General features: G+C 36.2%; 1 protein-coding gene across 4 annotated transcripts in view; it reads left to right on the top strand.

The window, feature by feature from the left end:
* The window catches only part of STK31 (serine/threonine kinase 31), an 85431-nt gene that overhangs the window by 9873 nt on the left and 56186 nt on the right, over positions 1–19372 (top strand). For 2 of the 4 annotated variants that reach the window (XM_070787944.1, XM_070787943.1), the window contains exons 2-8: positions 5788–5834; positions 5923–5975; positions 12674–12772; positions 13821–13895; positions 15381–15539; positions 17387–17745; positions 18782–18956. In XM_070787944.1, coding sequence (XP_070644045.1) covers positions 5807–5834; positions 5923–5975; positions 12674–12772; positions 13821–13895; positions 15381–15539; positions 17387–17745; positions 18782–18956 — 948 coding nt within the window. In that variant the 5' untranslated portion in view covers positions 5788–5806. Of the gene's footprint in view, positions 1–3152; positions 3733–5787; positions 5835–5922; positions 5976–12673; positions 12773–13820; positions 13896–15380; positions 15540–17386; positions 17746–18781; positions 18957–19372 lie in introns of those variants that run through there. The other 2 variants (XM_070787941.1, XM_070787942.1) reach the window with 2 other exon arrangements.

The following is a 19372-nucleotide window of genomic DNA, read 5'->3' as shown; positions in this document are numbered from 1 at the left end:
GAAAGGTTATAGAAACATGAAAAAAACCAAATGCTGTTTTTTGTTTTTTGTTTTTTTTTTAAGAAAAAATTGATAGACCTCTATTAATAGCTAGATTAATCAGCAAAGGAGAGAAAGCACACAATTCACCATTAGGGACAAGAGTGGTGATGTTACCATAGTTTCTGAGGTAGTAAAGGAATGTTATCAACAATTCATGCCAATGAATTTCACAGCTTAAATTCCTTAAAGACACAAAATGTAAAGTTCATTCAATAATTAATAGATGATGACACCCCACTCCAGTACTCTTGCCTGGAAAATCCCATGGACAGAGGAGCCTGTTGCTGCAGTCCCTGGGGTCGCTGTGAGTTGGACACGACTGAGCAGCTTCGCTTTCACTTTTGACTTTCATCATTGGAGAAGGAAATGGCAACCCACTCCAGTGTTCTTGCCTGGAGAATCCCAGGGACTGGGGAGCCTGGTGGGCTGCTGTCTATGGGGTCGCACAGGGTCGGACATGACTGAAGCGACTTAGCAGCAGCAGCAGCAGCAGCAGCCTTAGATTGGTTATATGCTGATTAGACTTTATCAGTTAAAGAAACTGAATTTGTAGTTAGTGGCATTCCCACAAAGAAAATTCCAGGTCTGAATGGCTGCACTGTGAATTTTACCAAATATTTAAGGAACAAAGATAACTAATTCTATGCAGACTTTTTCAGAAAATTGAAGTTAGTAGTTTTTACAGCTCATTATATGTGGTCAGCATTGCTCTGATAACCAAACCAGACAAAGACATTGCAAGAAAGGAAAATTTCAGACCTATATCCCTCTTGAACATAGATGCAAAAATATTTAATATTTTAGCAAATCTAATACAAGAATATATAAAAAAACATAATACATCATGACCAAGCTTTATGCAAGGGTTGCAAGTTTGGTTTATCATTTGAAAATCAGCCAGTATAATTCATCAAGCCCAAATTTATCATTTGGGTTTCCCTGGTGGCTCAGTGGTTAACAATCTGCCTGCCAATGCATGAGAGGACGGTTTGATCTCTGGGTGGGAGAAGATGCTCTGGACAAAGAAATGTCAACCCATTCCAGTATTCTTGCCCAGGAAATCCCATGGACAAAAGAGTCTGGTGGGCTACAATCCATAGGGTCCCAAAAGAGTAGGACACAACTTAGTGACAACAACTCATTGTATTAACAAATTAAAAAAGAACCACATGATCATTATCACAGATGCAGGAGTATTTGATAAAACTGAAGATACATTCATAAAAACTCCCAGCAAACTAAAAATAGAAGGTAATGTCTTCAACTGGTAAACGGAATCTACTAAAACTACAGCCAGTATCAGTGGAAAGAAAGGCAGTGCGAAAGAGTGTTCAAACTACCACACAATTGCACTCATCTCACACGCTACTAAAGTAATGCTCAAAATTCTCCAAGCCAGGCTTCAACAATACATGAAACGTGAACTTCCAGATGTTCAAGCTGGTTTTAGAAAAAGCAGAGGAACCAGAGATCAAATTGCCAACATCTGCTGGATCATCAAAAAAGCAAGAGAGTTCCAGAAAAACATCTATTTCTGCTTTATTGACTATGCCAAAGCCTTTGACTATGTGGATCACAATAAACTGGAAAATTCTGAGAGATGGGAATACCAGACCACCTGACCTGCCTCTTGAGAAATCTGTATGCAGGTCAGGAAGCAACAGTTAGAACTGGACATGAAACAACAAACTCGTTCCAAATAGGAAAAGGAATATGTCAAGGCTGTATAGTGTCACCCTGCTTATTTAGCTTACATGCAGAGTGCATCATGAGAAACGCTGGGCTGGATGAAGCACAAGCTGGAATCAAGATTGCCAGGAGAAATATCAATAACCTCAGATATGCAGGACACCACCCTTATGGTAGAAAGTGAAAAAGAACTAAAAGGCCTCTTGATGAAAGTGAAAGAGGAGAGTGAAAACGTTGGCTTAAAGCTCAACATTCAGAAAACAAAGGTCATGGCATCTGGTCCCATCACTTCATGGCAAATAGATGGGAAAACAGTGGAAACAGTGGCAGACTTTTTTTTGGGGGGGTGGGGGGGGGAGCTCCAAGATCACTGCAGATGGTGACTGTAGCAATGAAATTAAAAGACGCTTACTCCTTGGAAGGAAAGTTATGGCCAACCTAGACAGCATATTCAAAAGCAGAGACGTTACTATGCCAACAAAGGTCCCTCTAGTCAAGGCTTTGGTTTTTCCAGTGGTCATGTATGGATGTGAGAGTTGGACTATAAAGAAAGCTAAGTGCCAAAGAATTGATGCTTTTGAACTGTGGTGTTGGAGACTTTTGAGAGTCCCTTGGACTGCAAGGAGATCCAATCTGTCCATCCTAAAGGAGATCAGTCCTGAGTGTACATTGGAAATACTGATGTTGAAGCTGAAACTCCAATACTTTGGCCACCTGATAGGAAGAACTGACTCATTTGAAGACCCTTATGCTGGGAATGATTGAAGGCAGGAGAAGGGGATGGCAGAGGATCACATAGTTGGATAGCTAGCTATGGACTCAATGACACGAGTTGGGGTAACTCCAGGAGTTGTTGATGGACAGGGAGGCCTGGCATGCTGCAGTCAGTGGGTGGCAAAGAGTGGGACACCACTGAGACTGAACTGAACTGAATACAGAGCGAGGAACTATTGGTATATGTGACAAAATGGATGAATCTCAAAATAATTATACTGAATGAAAGAAAACAGAATGGACACGCTGTATGATTTGGTTAACATGAAATTCTAGAAAATGCAAACTGGTGACAGAAAGCAGGATCTATTACTTGGAGTAGACGGGAGCCAACGACCATAAAGGGACAAGGAGAAACCTTCGAGGGCGGTGGGGCTGTGTGGGGGGTTGTGAAGGAAATGACTGTCTTCTTCATTGTGAGGTTAATTTCAACAGCGTATACATATGTTCTGTCATGTGTACTTTTACTACTTTACTACTGTATTATTGTATATAATACTTCAAACTGGCAAAAATTAGTGGAGATAATTTTCAACTGTTGTGCAAGGTTTGCCACAAAGTGTAACATCTGCTCATAACCACATAAGCTATATTATTCCTCACCGCCCACCCCTCCCCCCCCCACCCCTCCGCCCCAACCGTTAATGTGAAAAACGCTGCAACACGAGCGAGAGCTGACCCTAGGCTGGACTGAGAAATGCTTGCAAAGCTACTAACCTGAACATCATGCTTTCATTGTACTAAAGTCATTTTCTCCTTTCTACCTTGTTAAAAAAAAGAAAAAAAATGCTGGGATTCTTCCAACTTGGGTATTTAAAAATTTTAATCAACATGTACAAATTACGAAAGGACACAGAAGTCCACACCACTATCTCACGTCACCGTTTTAAGTTTGCTAAACGAGACGGCAGACGGCCATTAGTCCACAGGCGCTGGGAATGCCGTCATATAAAGCCTGTGCGCAGACTCCGTGCGCTCCTCGCAGAGCGCATGGCCCCAGCCGGCACGCCCCGCCCTAGGCCGCAGCCCCTGATGCTCACGTGAGCGAGGCAGTTGAGCAAAGGCAGGATGTTGGCACAGCAACGAGCGCGCAAGCGCCGTTTGGAGACCCAGTGGCCAGAACACGTGAGGTAAGTCTGCACGTTTGCGGCGGCGGGCAGAGAGCTGACGGCCCAGCATGTGGGGCCTGGGGCATTCTTCTAGAACTTCTGTGGCAGGAAGTGCGAGGTCAGTAGCAGTCCTTTCGGTGGGTTTGGTGGTAGCACCGTATTTTCACCCTGGGTTGTCTTTTAGGTCCACAAGTATGGGCGTGGCCGTTTCCTGGCCTTCTTGGTTTCCACGCTGCCCGCTCGCTTCTGAGGGTGACAGCCACCCCAGTTTCTAAGGGTACTGCCAGAAGGCGAAGCTGGCCTGCAAACAACTGGGCCTGCTGCTCTGGTTGAAGACATAGACCTGCAGACCAGTTGTCGGGTGGAATTCTCTCTTCCAGCAAATTCTGTGACCTTTTAAACTTCGAAATGCCTAAGACAGGCGTTGAGGAGCGACCTGGACTCACTCCGAATTCTCCATGAGAATTGGAAGTGCTGTTTGGTAATCCCGGTTTGCAGATAGTGGGTGCAGCACCACTCCCGTCTTGTGAGTGTGTGAAAGTCTCTCAGTCGGTTCCGACTCCCTGAGACCCGGTGAACTGTAGCCCCCTCCAGACTCCTCCGTCCATGGGTTTCTCCCGGCAAGAAGACTGGAGCGGGTTGCCATTTCCTTCACCACTCCCGTGTTAACCATTGCCAAAAAGTGTTTTTGACCCCTTTTAAAAGTAAGATTTAAAAACTTTTTACGTCGTGTGGTGCCATTTCCGAAGTAAAGGTTTTCATTTTAGGAAAAAAGAAGGCAAAATGAAGGTCATTCAGTCATGTCTGACTCTCGGGATTCTCCAGGCAAGAATACTGGAGTGGGTAGCGGGTCCCTACTCCAGGAGATCTTCTCAAACTAGGAATCAAACCGGGATCTCCTGCATTGCAGGTGGATTCTTTACCAGCTGAGCTACCAGGGAAGCCCCCATCTTTTAAATTAAGCGAGTGTCTTCCAGCGAAATAAGTTTCTTTGGACAGATTCTAACTTGTTTTTACAACTTTTTGCTCAACTTAAAATTTACTTTTGAGTAGTATATGAGCAAGAATCCTTGTTTTAAAGATGGGTTGATCCTACTTAGTTTATGTGAAAAACGTAAAGTTGTAACAAAAATCATAATAGTTAAAATTTTTTTATGACCTTTCCCCCAGTGTGACACAAGATTAATTTCTTTTCCTGTGGTTGGGGGAGGATTTGGATATTTGGTGTAGTGATGTTCTTAATTAACTCTTAAAATTCTTTAAAAGATCTATTTTCAATTCCTTTCAAAAATATAACGTTTATGCATATAAAGTGCCATATTCTAGTGTTTTAAGGGCAAAGTTAGAACTAGTAGACATTTTGAAATATCTTGCATTTGGGAAAGCAAATTATGTAATGAAAATTATTTTTGAAGTTATGGGCACAATTTGATTGATTTTGCAGTTTTTAAATGCAGGGTATCTTCAAAAGCAGAAACCATAAAATGGATATTCTTATTTAAAAATTAAATACCAGTCTGAAGCATTTGTGTTATATATATATATGTTCGTAGTGTTTCTTTTTGTTTAAATTGTGGGAGTGCTACTCTTGTTTAGTGCATGTGTGTTTAGTTGCCCAGTTGTGTTAGACTCTTTGCAGCCCTTTGGACTGTAGCCTGTCAGATTCTGTCCATGGAACTTTTTCAGGCATGAATGCTGCAGTGGGTTTCCATTTCTTCCTCCAGGGGATCTTCCCAACTCAGGGATTGAACCCACCTTTCCTGTGTCTCCCACATTGCAGGTGGATTCGTTACCTGCTGAGCTATCAGGGAAGCCACTACTCTTGTTTAGGGAAGGCATCAATTATTTTAAAGAATATACACTTTGTACTGAAATATTTATGTAACTGAAAAGAGTGTGCATCAATTATACTGTTCAATATAAATATATAAAAGTTTGGTGAAAGAGATAATTTCAAAGATAGAAATTGCATCTGATGAAATTGCAAGATATACTCAAAACAAAATAATTATTGGAGAAAATATCTTTGAGGTTGTTTTTAATACAGAGTTTGGATATTGATTATTTGGGACAAAACATACACAGAGGAATTTGGACATTGTATGATTTTGTCTTTAATTCACTGTCAATGGCCAATTAATAGAACCTAATTCAAACTATTGAATTGTTTTAGTTTTGCAGGAATTGTCCAAATGGAGGAAGATAAACATTGCAATAAAGGTACTGACACAAAAAATTATTTTTGTATGTAAAAGTTAGATGATCTTGATTAATTTCTGATTTTCTTTGTATTGTAATTTGATTTTAGTTGAAGATGTGGTTGGAAGTCATGTGGAAGATGCAGTAACATTTTGGGCCCAGGTAAAATAGCCTGATTTATTTCCTCTCCCACCTCTTCCTCCACTAACCCAGATCCTCCCCAACAAAAATGAAAATAAAACCCTGTAATATGATATATATATGTCATTGTTATTTTCCATGCTTAATTTTTATTGAACATTTTTTAACACAGGGCATTATTAGAAGACAAATGGCTAAAAATTGAACTGAATATCAGAATTATGAGTGTGAGGTTTTAAAATTACACTTAATTTAGCATCAGCAATCTAGGCTGCATAAATTACTGAAGATGCTGAGAAACTGTTGTATTTGTGAAGTTACAGCTCCATCTAGAGGTCTTGGATATGATTGTTTCTTAAGTGATTCAGTTCAGTTCAGCGGCTCGGTCATGTCAGACTCTTTGTGACCCCATGGACTGCAGCACACCAGATTTCCCCGTCCATCACCAACTCCTGGAGCTTACTCAAACTCATGTCCATTTAGTCGGTGATGCCATCCAACCATCTCATCCTCTGTCCTCCCCTTCTCCTCCTGCCTTCAATCTTTACCAGCATCAGGGTCTTTTGAAATGAGTCAGTTCTTCGTATCAGGTGGCCAAAGTATTAGAGTTTCAGCTTCAGCATCAGTCCTTCCAGTGAATATTCAGGACTGATATCCTTTAGGATTGACTGGTTTGATCTCTCTGCAGTCCAAGGGACTCTCAAGAGTCTTCTCCAACACCACGGTTCAAAAGCATCAATTCTTCGGCACTCAGCTTTCTTTATAGTCCAACTCTCACATCCATACATGACTACTGGAAAAACCATAGTTTTGACTATATGAACTTTTGTTGGCAAAGTAATGTCTCTGCTTTTTAATATGCTGTCTAGGTTGGTCATAGCTTTTCTTCCAAGGAGCAAGCGATACTGTTTTAAATTTCTAAAGTGGTATTGTTTTTAAATTTCTGTCTTTTTTCTGTTGGCTTAATTTTGAATTTGAGGTACAATGTCTTTTTCATCATATAATTGAAAGTACTAATGGAACATTTATAATTTTTTATTGGCAGTCTTCAAGGCAAATAAGTTTACTCAATTTTAAATACAAAGTGAAGCACCAAAGTGCTTATGTTCCAGAATTTAAGAAGATGAATCTCTCTAATGTACAGTTACTCAATAACTTTTAATTTTATGAGCTGTGTGATATGAAAGGGAAGGGAATAACATTTCTGTGTACTTCTGCAGCCTGAGAACAACTCTTTGTGCGGGTAGAGTGAATTGGCAATATGGGAAACAGGATTTATGAAAAAGAATGGTTAAAGAAGAAATAAGATTAACTCAGGCTTCTTAAATCTGTTTAGAAAACATATTTTAGAAGGGTGATATTCATAGAAAATGTTCAACAAATTTGTATCTCGGCTTATGGACACATTTTCTAAAGGGTGCCCACATGTTCTGGTTCTTTGCCCATTTCCCCATTGTCTCTGCATTGATAGTACCTGTATCCCTCTCAGCAGTGTCCAAGTGTTGGATGATAAATGATATTTTTAAGCTTATTAAATAGGAACAGCATTTACTGTCTTAATTAAGTAAGATTTTCTAGACGAGTACTGTCTGGTAGAAATATAATTTGAGCCATATAAGTACATTTAAAAGACACATTCAAAATGAAAAACAGGCAAGATCAATTTTAATAAAAACATTTTATGTAACTCAGCACATCCTAAATATCTTTTTAAAATGTAATGAACACAAGTATGTTAACAAGATATTTTCCTTTTTTCATAGTAAGTTTGTAAAACCCAGTGTATATGTTAGACTTACAGTACAACTTAAATCAGATGAGCCACATTTCAAGTAAGAATTGGCTATTGTATTGGTCAGTGCAGCTCTAGACTTCAATTTTTATTGACATTTATGTGAATTTGTAGCCTGAGTTTGAAATTATGATTTAAACCAGATGTCAGCACACTTTTTCTGTATAGTATTAGTAAGTATTTTAAGACTTGTGGCTCTGTTGCAACTGTTCAGCTCTACAAAAGTTGCCATTGTAGTACAAAGGCAGCCATAGGCAATATATAAATAAATAGGTATATCTGTAAATAAAATTTTATTTACCAAAACAGCAGAACTCATACTTTTCAAACCTCTGATTTCAACCATGAAGTTGAGGCCCTGTAGAAATTTAAACACATTTCAAAAAGAGAGAAAGCATGTCTTAATTGAATGAAAAGATTAAGAACTAAAACTACTAAAGTGTCCATATGAATCAGATGATTTTTTTTTTAAGAAACAAATTGTTTGTACACACGTTTGAATTCATATTGGAGACAGTCCCTATGTGTGCCCCTTTGACAGTTGTAATAAGAAATTTCCTCAGTTGACTAACCTGAAATCTCATACCTTAACACATGCTAAGGCCAGAAACAGTCAGTAAGAAGAAAAGACCCTTCTCAACCTTGGGAAGCATCTTCCAGAAGGATGGTTGGAAATAACTATGCTTCTCCTTTGTGTGTTGTTTCTAGGAAAAAAAATTTTAAATGAATCCTATACATCTAAGGGACATCTTTTGATGTTTGATGAAATTTTGATATGTTTTGATAAAATGCTAAAATTTTTAAAAATTCAAGATGACATTGCTAAGATGCTCATTCTTGGTTTGTAATCTCATTTCAAGAATAGATGCATGCTAATTCACTTTAGTCCTGTCCTACTCTTTCACGACCCTGTGGGCTGTAACCCACAAGGCTCCTCTGGCCACGGCATTCTCCAGGCAAGAATAGTTTAGTGGGTTGCCGTTTTCCTTCTCCCAGGGATCTTCCCGACCCAGGGATTGAAGCCACATCTATGTCTCCTGCCTTGACAGGCAGGTTCCTTACAATTAGCGCCACCTGGGAAGCCCAGGTCATTTCAAGAACATAGTATTTTTGTAAAGTGTGGTCCCAACAGGGGGACACTTCATGAATTCACTTCAAAAGACATTTCTTTATATAGCAGTGCTAAGCATAAAAGGACTTCTCATATTCTTATAAACATGAAGCTCACTCTGTTGCTTACAGTTGTTTTAATTTTGTGTTTTCCAAGTGTGCATGTGGTATACTTTGTGAGAATAGATTTAGTATATGTGATTTTTCTGGAGGTTGGTAATTTTGCATGCAGTGGATTTTCTTTAAAAAGAATGGTCAGTTACATGCTTGCTTCAAGAGTATTTTCTTTTTTTTTTTTTATTTGAATATAAATTTATTTAATTGGAGGCTAATTACTTTAAAATATTGTATTGGTTTTTCCATACATTGACATGAATCCACCATGGGTGTACATGTGTTCCCCATCCTGAACTCCCCTTCCACCTCCCTCCCCATCCCATCCCTCTGGGTCATCCCAGTGCACTTGCCCCGAGCACCCTGTATCATGCATCAAACCTGGACTGGCAATTCGTTTCACATGTGATAATGTCCATGTTTCAATGACATTCTCCCAAATCATCCCACCCTTTCCCTCTCCCACAGGGTCCAAAAGACTGTTCTATACATCTGTGTCTCTTTTGCTGTCTTTCTAAATTTCATATATATGCGTTATTATACTGTATTGGTGTTTTTCTTTCTGGCTTATTTCACTCTGTATAATAGGCTCCAGTTTCATCCACCTCATTAGAACTGATTCAAAAGTATTCTTTTTAATGGCTGAGTAATACTTCATTGTGTATATGTACCACTGCTTTCTTATACATTTTTCTGCTGCTGGACATTTAGGTTGCTTCCATGTCCTGGCTGTTATAAACAGTGCTGCTATGAACATTGGGGTACTGTGTCTCTTTCAATTCTGGTTTTCTCAGTGTGTATGCCCAGCAGTGGGATTGCTGGGTCATATGGTAGTTATATTTCCAGTTATTTAAGGAATCTCCACACTGTTCTCCATACTGGCTGTACTAGTTTGCATTCCCAGCAACAGTATAAGAGTGTATTTTCTTATAAGAGTATTTTCTTATAAAAAAAAAAAAGACTCTTTTGCTGTCTTAATTTTGGTTTTATTACTTGATGTTATCGTATTTTGTATAATTGTATTGGATCTCATAGTATCAAGTAATAGATGTAATTTAATAGTCACTTTTTTTTTCTGAAAACCTACCTTAGTCACTTTTTTTTTTTTGGAAATCCTAGTCACTTTTTTTTTTTTTTCTGAAAAATGCTGCACGATGCCAATTTTCAGTGTGATTTCCTCCCCTGCTCAGTTGTAAGATGTATTGTACTTTTTAACACCTGATGTGTACATTCTGTGTAACAGAAAAGGCAACGATAAAACAGTAATTCTACAGAAAGAATATAGCAGAAAAAAAGCTAATTATAGCATTTGATTAGGGCTTTGATAGGCTGTAGATGAAGAGTATATAGAGACTTAGAAACATATGGAGGCAGGTCAAGATGAAGATCTGCTCACATGTATTCTCTCTTTTTCTACCACTTTGGATTTTCTGCCTTTTAAGCCACTTACATGAGAACACTTCAAAAATTTCGGTAGGCCTAGTTTGCTGAGTAGCCATTGGAGGAATCTTAAGTATTTGACATTTGAACAAAGAGCTTTCATTTATGCTAGTCCATATACCTACAAAATCTAATCATGTAAAATGTTTTGGTGTATTCTGAACTTCAGAGAGCTCATTCCTGGGGAGTATTAAAGACTGATTCCAGTGTGTTTTGGAGTCAGTTTGAATTCACTTCACATTTTTACTGTGCATAGAAACTCAGAGTTTGTTTTCATTTATCGAAGATAATCATATTCTTTCTAGCCTTATTGACTGTGTTATTGATATATTTTTAAAGAACATACGTATTTAACAGTACTTTGAAATAACTTTATACTTACAGGAAAGTTGTAAAATTATTTTCAATATTATACCCTTCACCTAGCTTTCCTTGTTTCTAACATTTTACATATCCATAGTACAGTGGTCACAGTCAGGAAATTGACCATGGTACAGTCCTAGTAACTCTTAAGTACAGCCCTAATTCAAATTCCACCAGTTTTTTTCTTATTTCCTTTTGTTTCTATTCCAGGATCTGCCTCAAGATCTCACATTTTATTTAGTTGTCATGTATCCTTAGTCTCATCCAACATTTGGTAGTTCTTTCATACTTTTATCTTTCATGATTTTGACATTTGTAATGAGTACTGGTTAGTTATTTTATAGAGGATCCCTCATTTTGTATTTGTTTATGGTTTCTCGTAAACAAATTGGCAGTAGTACTACAGAAGCGACTGTAGCACTGCAGTACATACTGCAGTATGAGGTACTGGAATTACATCATATAGAGAACTTACAATACTAAGATATTTCTTTATTGGTGATATTAACCTTGATCCACTTGGTTAAGGGGATAACTGCTACGTGTCTTAATTGTAAAGTTACTATTTTTCCTTCTGTAAGTAACGAGTGTTTTAGAAGAAGATACATTGAGACTATCTAATCTTGTTTTTCTTAAACTTTTTACCCGCGGATATTTTATTTATGACTATGGTCTTTGATGATGATTTTCTATTTTCCTCATTCCTTCTGCATTTATTAATTGGAATTACTCATTAAGGAAGAGTTGTTTCCTCACCACCTTTTATTTGTTTAGTCAGTTATTTATATTAATATACACCTGTGGGTTATAATCTAGTACTGTCATTTATTTTGTTGCTTACATTGTTCCAGCTTTGGCCGTTAGGAGATTGTTCACATTGACTGCTGTATCATTTAAGCTGCACCCATTCTTTTTTTGAATATTTCTTTACTTTTTGGCATCACCAGATATTACAGGATCATCATTTATTTCCCTGTCTTAGCCCTGGAATGACCCACTCTCCAGAGAAATCTTGTTCCTTTTATCAGAGAATGGTGTTTAGAAATCAAGATCGGGGTACTAGGTGTGCTTATCACTACTTGAGTATTATTGCTTCTAGTTGCTCTTAGCAGACAGACCTAGGAAATATATTTATCAATATAATACAAAAATACAAATACATATAACTAACACATGTGCATATCTATATCTGTGTGTATTTCTTTCATATATACATATATTCACACATAAACATATGTGTGCTTGCGTACATATGTATGTATATATACATGAATTCATATTGATACTTTGCAATTGTAATCTAACATTGCAGGTTCATTCTAGCCTGCCTTCCTTATTTGTAATTTCTTTCTGCCTGCTTTCATTATATACAATATATTTATTTATTTGTTCAATCCTCGTATATGTCTAAAGTAGTTTCAAAATCGTTAACCCATGCCCCTGTGAGAAATAAATTTACTAAGTAGATAACCGTGTTTTTGTACAGAGGAACCTATACATTTTGAAATCAGTTTTACATTTTTTTCCTTTATGCAGCAACAAATATGTGAGAAGACCCATGTCACTTGACTAAAATATGGTACCTCTTTTGAGCAATTAGGATTTGATCTAAAGTAAAATCCAGAGACAAAGTTATCTCTTCATATAATATTAATAATATTTAGTATCTAGTTTTGAATTCCATGTAATTTGAACTCATTGGGAGGTAAAAATTTTCTATAGCCTAGTTCCATTTCTAGTAAAGAACTCATTCGAATGATGGAAAGTAATGATGTGAGAATTTATTTAATTTCTAATGCTCCAAAACCTTTTAAGTATCATGCATAGTAGAACCCTTGTTTGCATAACATTGAAAATATTAATAATACTTTACTGACTTTATGTCTGCCCTTCCTTCTAGAGTATCAATAGAAATAAGGATATTATGAAGATTGGTTGTTCACTGTCTGAAGTCTGTCCCCTTGCCAATTCAGTGTTTGGGAATCTTGATCCAAAGAAGGTGAGCCATGTTCTTGGATACAATTATTCCATCTTTTCTATTAGCTTTACTGATCTTAGATTTTATAGATTTTGGAATTTTTGTTATATTTGAAGAAAGAGGCACATTTTTAGAATTTGTATAGACTACAGTCATTATTAATTTATTTTTTCAAAGATACCTATGAACTATCTGCTATCTACCAGGCACTGTGTTAAACACTGGTACTTAACACAGTGGTGAACAGAATAGAATGGTGGCGAACAGAATAGAATCCTTGTCCTTGACCCTGATTCACAAAAATTTATAAGAGATATGTTTATGGAGAACAGTTTGACAATATACATATGTGCATGTATTTTTTAATTGACATAATTTACAATGCAGTATATATCTTTTAAGTACACAGCTTAATGAATTTTTCATATGTATGCATCTATGTGATCACCACCCAAATCAAGATACAATTCTGTCAGCTTAGAAAATTCACTCAGGCCCCTCTCAGTCAGTTCTTAGTCAGTAGTCCTTTAACAGAGGTAACCATTATTCTGACTTCTCTCACCATAGGTTCATTTGCCTACTCTTAAATTGTACAATATGTATACTCTTTTGTGTATGTATGGCTTCTTTTGTTCAAACATAATTTCTGAGATTTATCCAGATTATTGTATGTTTGTTCTTTTTCAACCTATGCAGTATTTCAGTGTATGAAAGTGAAAATACTAGTTGCTGAGTCTTGTCCAACTCTTTGCGACCCTATGAACTGTAGTCTGCCAGACTTCTCTGTCAATGGGATTCTCCAGGCAAGAATACTGGAGTGGGTTGGGATTCTCTTCTCCAGGGGATCTTCCTGACCCAGAGGTCAAAGCTGGGTGTCTTGTATTGCAGGCAGATTCTTTACCATCTTTACCATTGGGGCATGTAATGGTGAAAACAAAGTACCTGCCTCATAGGGTTGTGAGAATAAAATAAGTTATTATACATAAAGTGCTTAGTAAATGACCTGATCTACTTAGCATTACTATTCATTAAAATGCCAAATAATTTTGCTTTCTTTTTCTGTCTGTAGATTTATGGTGGATTATTTTCTGAAGATAAATGTTGGTACAGATGCCAAGTACTGAAAGTCATCAACGATGAAAAGGCAAGAATGAGTGTTCAACTTTTTTTGCCATGAGGAATATTTATTTTCAGTCCAAACTTTGGTGCTTATTTAGCCTTTCATTGCTTATTCATAGTAGTATAAAATATGGTTGAATACCACTACAATATTATAAAGTAATTAGCCTCCAATTAAAATAAATAAATTTTAAAATATGGTTGAATAACATATGAATTGACTAAAGCATACATTTCCCCTTCCCTCAAAAAACAAAAGAAATGAAGTGCTTACAAAAGTCAAAGTTAGATTCAGAAATATTCTTCTGATTTTAAGTTGTCGTATAATCACCCCAGATTATCAAAGAATAGATTACCTAATTTGTGTATTATTTTTGGTGGCCAGTGGTTCTTTGTATTTTAGTTCTTAATAGTTATGTTTGAGTCTTGCTGAGTAAGTTAAAGTTTATTCTGTTAAGATTGAGTAGAAAAAGAACATTTGATTCTGAAATTATGTTTATATTTTACTTAGTAGACATGCATGTTGTTAATAGTGAAGATTTGCTTGCCTCTTTCTTGTGCCTTGGTTAAATGTGATGAATTTTCTTTGCATTTAGCTATTTTGTCTTTTATATTGTGAAATTACGGAATATTTTTAAGAAAATTTGTGGAGATAGGATTCTAAATAGCAATTGAACATCTCAGGCTGTGTAAAAGCATCTCTATAGGGTTTCTTTTACTATTTTTTTAAAATGTCTGCTTTCTTGGACTTAAAAATATTTTATATAATATTTTGTAAATATTGTTCTTGGTGCAATAAAGTAAGATGAAACACTTTGAGTAATGTTCCAAATGTATTTTTAAAATCTCGTGATTTATTATTGTTATAGGTAATGATTTATCTTAGTAAAACAGACCTGTTCCCCACAGTTTGACAACTGGAAATGATATTTTGTGTTTGCTTTGATTTGGCTTTAACTTTTAAAATTAAGGGCGAAATGGCTTTTGACCTTGTGATAAACTATTTATCTTTTTTACCTTTTATAGATACAGAGCTGGAGGAAAGGGTGAATTTGATTCATTTCAAAGGTCTAATAGCTGGAGTTAAGTTTATCAAAGAAAGTTTCATAAAACTTTGCCTTTTAAGATTTTATTTTTTCCAACTTGAATTTAAGAATGTTGATTGATTTTAACTTTAACATTAGAGATAGAAGAGAGTCATAAGTTTCATAGACTTATATTTATTTAAATACCATTGTTTAAAAAAATCAAAATGAGAAATGGTACTGTTGGAAATAGTACTGTTTGGTACTAGTTGAACTAGTACCAAATAGGAAAATCCCTGGGATCTCATGGACTATGGGTTTTCTGTATTTTGAGGATATTGTTGGAGCTCTTGTTTCTGAATGCATTTAGACAATTTCAGGTAAAATGCTATCATGATTTACAGGTAATTGACAAAAAACAGCAAATATATGATTTTTTTGAGATATTTAAGTTCTGTATTAGTATTTATCTGATTATTTTCCAGTGTCTGGTGAGATATATTGACTATGGAAATACAGAAATTCTGAATCGATCGGATATAGTAGAGATTCCTTTGGATCTGCAATTTTCTAGTGTTGCCAAAAAGTATAGACTTTGGGGACTACAGATTCCTTCTAGCCAAGAAGTTACCCAGTTTGATCAGGCAAGTCACAGATTTAAAATATTTTTGTTAACGGAAAGAAAACTATGTGCTCGGAAAAAAAAAAAAAAACGTCTGGTTAAAATCCATTAATTTTCTATAATATGAAAGCTTGTATAAATTAGTGAAAAATGTGAAATGATGGAATAATTCAGAAGCAATTATATATTTGTGCTCATCTTTGCTAGAATACACATTATAGATCAGATAAGACTGGTGTTTGTGTGTATACACTTATATAATAAATGTAAATAGTTTCTTCTGATGAGAAAGCTTCAAATAGTCTCTTATTATTGAGAGACTGATGCATATAATTATTGTTATCTTTTGCTTTTGAGAAAATATTTATAAAATAAAAGTGATCTTTAGCTGTGGCCATAAATATCACAAATTTGAAATAAGCAAGAGTTGTAAATTAATCAAATTTTATCTTCTTGGCAGAGGCTCACACTGTTCAACATAGTAATTGGCAGTGACATCTCTGTTAATCTAGATTCCAGTTTGTATTCATTTCCATTAAATTTTAGGTTAGCAACCTTATTCTGGAAGACCTCATAATTTCAGTGGTAGTCTTAACAGGAATCCTATCTCCTTTTAAATCTGCAAAAATGGTATGCTTTTGGTAACTGATACTGCTATTGAAGGAATGTTACACTGCAAAGTAATCAGATATGTATTTTATATTCAGCAGCTCAGATGACTTATGTGAAAATAATCAGTACTAGCAGGAACAATAAAATTTGAAAACCTTCTCTTTGCCTCTCTTTTGTTCAGTTTTTAGTATCTTTTAGGTCACTGGGTGTAGCTTTGTCTGCACTGTAGTTACTTATAAGAAACATTTCTGTACCTAGAACTGTGTTGTTGTTCGATTACCAAGTCGTGTCCAACTCTGTGACCTCATGGGCTTCCCTGTTCACTATTTCCCAGAGTTTGCTCAAATTCATGTCTTTTGAGTCAAGTGATGCTGTCTAACCATCTCATCCTCTGCCACCATCTTCTTTTGCCTTCAGTCTTTCCCAGCACCAGGGTTTTTTTCAGTGTGTCGGCTATTTGCATTAGGTAACCAAAGTATTGCAACTTTAGCTTCAGTGTCAATCCTTCCAGTGAATATTCAGGATTTATTTCCTTTACAACTGGTTTGATCTCCTTGCAGTCCAGGAGATCCCCAAGGGTCTTCTCTAGCATCGCAACTCAAAAGCATCAATTCTTCAGCTGTCAGCCTTCTTTATGGTCCAGCTCTCAGATGTGTACATGACTACTAGAAAGACCATAGCTTTGACTTTACAGACCTTTGTTAGCACAGTGATGTCTCTGCTTTTTAATACACTGTCTAGGTTTGTCATAGCTTTCCTTCCAAGAAGCAAGGATCTCCTAATTTCATGGCTGCAGTCACCATCCATAGTGTCTTAGAGCCCAAGAAAAGAAAATCTGTCACTGCTTCTACATTTTCCCATTTTTCCTAGATACCAGATTTCATTTTTATATGCTGTAACTCCTCAGCACACCTTTATATTTAGTTAGGACCAAAATGGTCAACAGAATCTGCTTGATTTAAAGAGATTATTCTAGGGTATTTAATTGGTACACTTTAAAAAAATGTATAAATATAGATTCCTGTACAGGTCTTAGCTCTTCTTCTGGAAAGGATTTATCAAGTATGTAATTGGAGTATAGTATACACATGAGGAAGTATATTTGTATTTAGCCAACAAGGTAAAACCACTTCTGTAGAGATTTCAGAATGAAGAAATAATGATCATTGGAAAAACTAGATATTAATAGAAAAAATAAGTGAAGGAAAACATGTTGGTATAGATGGTTAATGTCTTCTTTTTTCTTATCTTTCTTAGGGCAGAACCTTTTTGGGGAGCTTGATTTTTGAAAAGGAAATTAAAATGAGAATTAAAGCTACCTATCAAGATGGAACAATAATTGCTCAGGCTGAGTATGGCAATGTAGATATTGGGGAAGAGGTGGCTAAGAAAGGATTTGCAGAAAAATGCAGACTCACTTCCAGCACTAATATCTGTGAGGAAAAAAAATCAGATCCTGGTCAGCTTGTCCTCAGGAACCTCAAAAGCCCCATTCCTTTGTGGGGGCATAGATCAAGCCAATCAAACTTCACCCGGCCAAAGGGGCGCTTAAGTGGGAGAATGTGTCTTGACTTGAAGAATGAAAATGATGCAGGAAATAATGTGACATTTCCAAAGTAAGATTGTAGTGGGATTTTTAGTCTTACCTAATTTTTGATTTATGTTAGAAGCTCTTGTCATAGTAGTCAAGGCTTATGTTTTTAGAGTCCTCAACTATGTCTGTGATTTTGAGGGATAATACTGATTATGTCTGTTTTTCTCAAACAGGTATTCCTCTCTAACACACTGAAAAAAAAATATTCCTCTTTAACAGGGATATTTTAATTAAAAGCCATTTTGAAAGAAAAATCATTTCTGAATTGTTTGAAGTTTACATACCAGCTCTTCTTTCCAAGTCTTTTGAATACATTTATCATAAAAATCTACCCCTAAATCTAAATTACTCAGGCAAGAGACAGAATTTCAGATAAACTTTGAAGTTTTTCCTATGGCTCTGAGAATATTTTAATGAGTCTTAGGGAATTGCCTTTTCTCTTTAACAAAAGAGAGGCTCTTTTTTCTTCCTGTAAAAATTTACTCTGATGGAATTTGATTATAACAAAAATGTTCACTTTTTAGATAATTTTTAGTTACAAACTTGAAGCAGAAAGCCAGATTTGATTTTTAAAAGTACAAAACCATCCTTTTACTTCTGTGTCATGATCCAGCCCATGATACTGTGTAATGGGTAATAAGCTTTTTGTTGGGATCTTATCAGTGCTTTAGGAACTAAACGGTTAAATGGAGTGGGAGTAATGAGAGACTGGAAGAAACTGATACAGAAATGGTTTTTACTATCTTTGCTGGAGTTGATACTGATATGAAAAAGTTGGAATATGATTTATCTGAGATTAGGAGGCATTATTTTTGAAGTATGACTTCAGCTATAAAATCTAGTTTGCATTAAAATGCTTTCTAATGTTGAAACTGGGTAAAGATCAGATTAGTTTCTAAAATTAACTTTATATAGATACACACACACACACACACACACATATATATATATATATATATATATATTTATTATGGTATGAAAAGCCAAATTTTAAGTTTTGATCTCTGTCACACTTAAAACAATTTGGTTTTTAAAATGAGTGAATTTGTTTTTAATAGGGAAAATTTGGCTGTTGGTGACTTTAATTTAGGGTCTAATGTCAGCCTGGCAAAAATTAAGCAGGACCAGAAACTGATTGAAGAAAATGAAAAACTTAAAACAGAGAAGGAGGTTCTTCTTGAAAGGTGCAAGGCATTAGAATTGAAAGTCGAACAGACTGCCCAGGAGCTGCAGGTATGGTATGTTTCAGTGGCTTAAGATAAAGAATGATCAACTGGGAAATTGTGTTCATTTACTCTTATTTTTTAAACAAAAATTTATTCATTTATTTATTTTTGACTGCATTGGGATCTTCATTGCTGTGCACAGGCTTTCTGTAGTTGTGAGGAGTGGGGCTACTCTCTAGCTGACGATGCACAGACTTCTCATTGCAGTGACTTCTCTTGTTTCTGAGCATGGGCTCTAGGTGCACAGGCTTCAGTAATTGTGGTGCGTGGTCTTAGTTGCTCTGAGGCATGTGGGATCTTCATGGACCAGGGAGCCAGCCCATGTGCCCTGCATTGGCAGGTGGATTCTTAACTACCTGATCACCAGGGAAGCTCTAATTTGTTCTTATTTGTCTTTATACTTTTCTGTCTCCTTTTCTTACC

The sequence above is a fragment of the Bos indicus genome, chromosome 4 (genome assembly GCF_029378745.1).
Source record: "Bos indicus isolate NIAB-ARS_2022 breed Sahiwal x Tharparkar chromosome 4, NIAB-ARS_B.indTharparkar_mat_pri_1.0, whole genome shotgun sequence".
Classification (NCBI taxonomy): Eukaryota; Metazoa; Chordata; class Mammalia; order Artiodactyla; family Bovidae; genus Bos; species Bos indicus.
The sequence above is the reverse complement of the archived record's forward strand: the minus strand, read 5'-3'. Positions and strand labels throughout refer to the sequence as shown.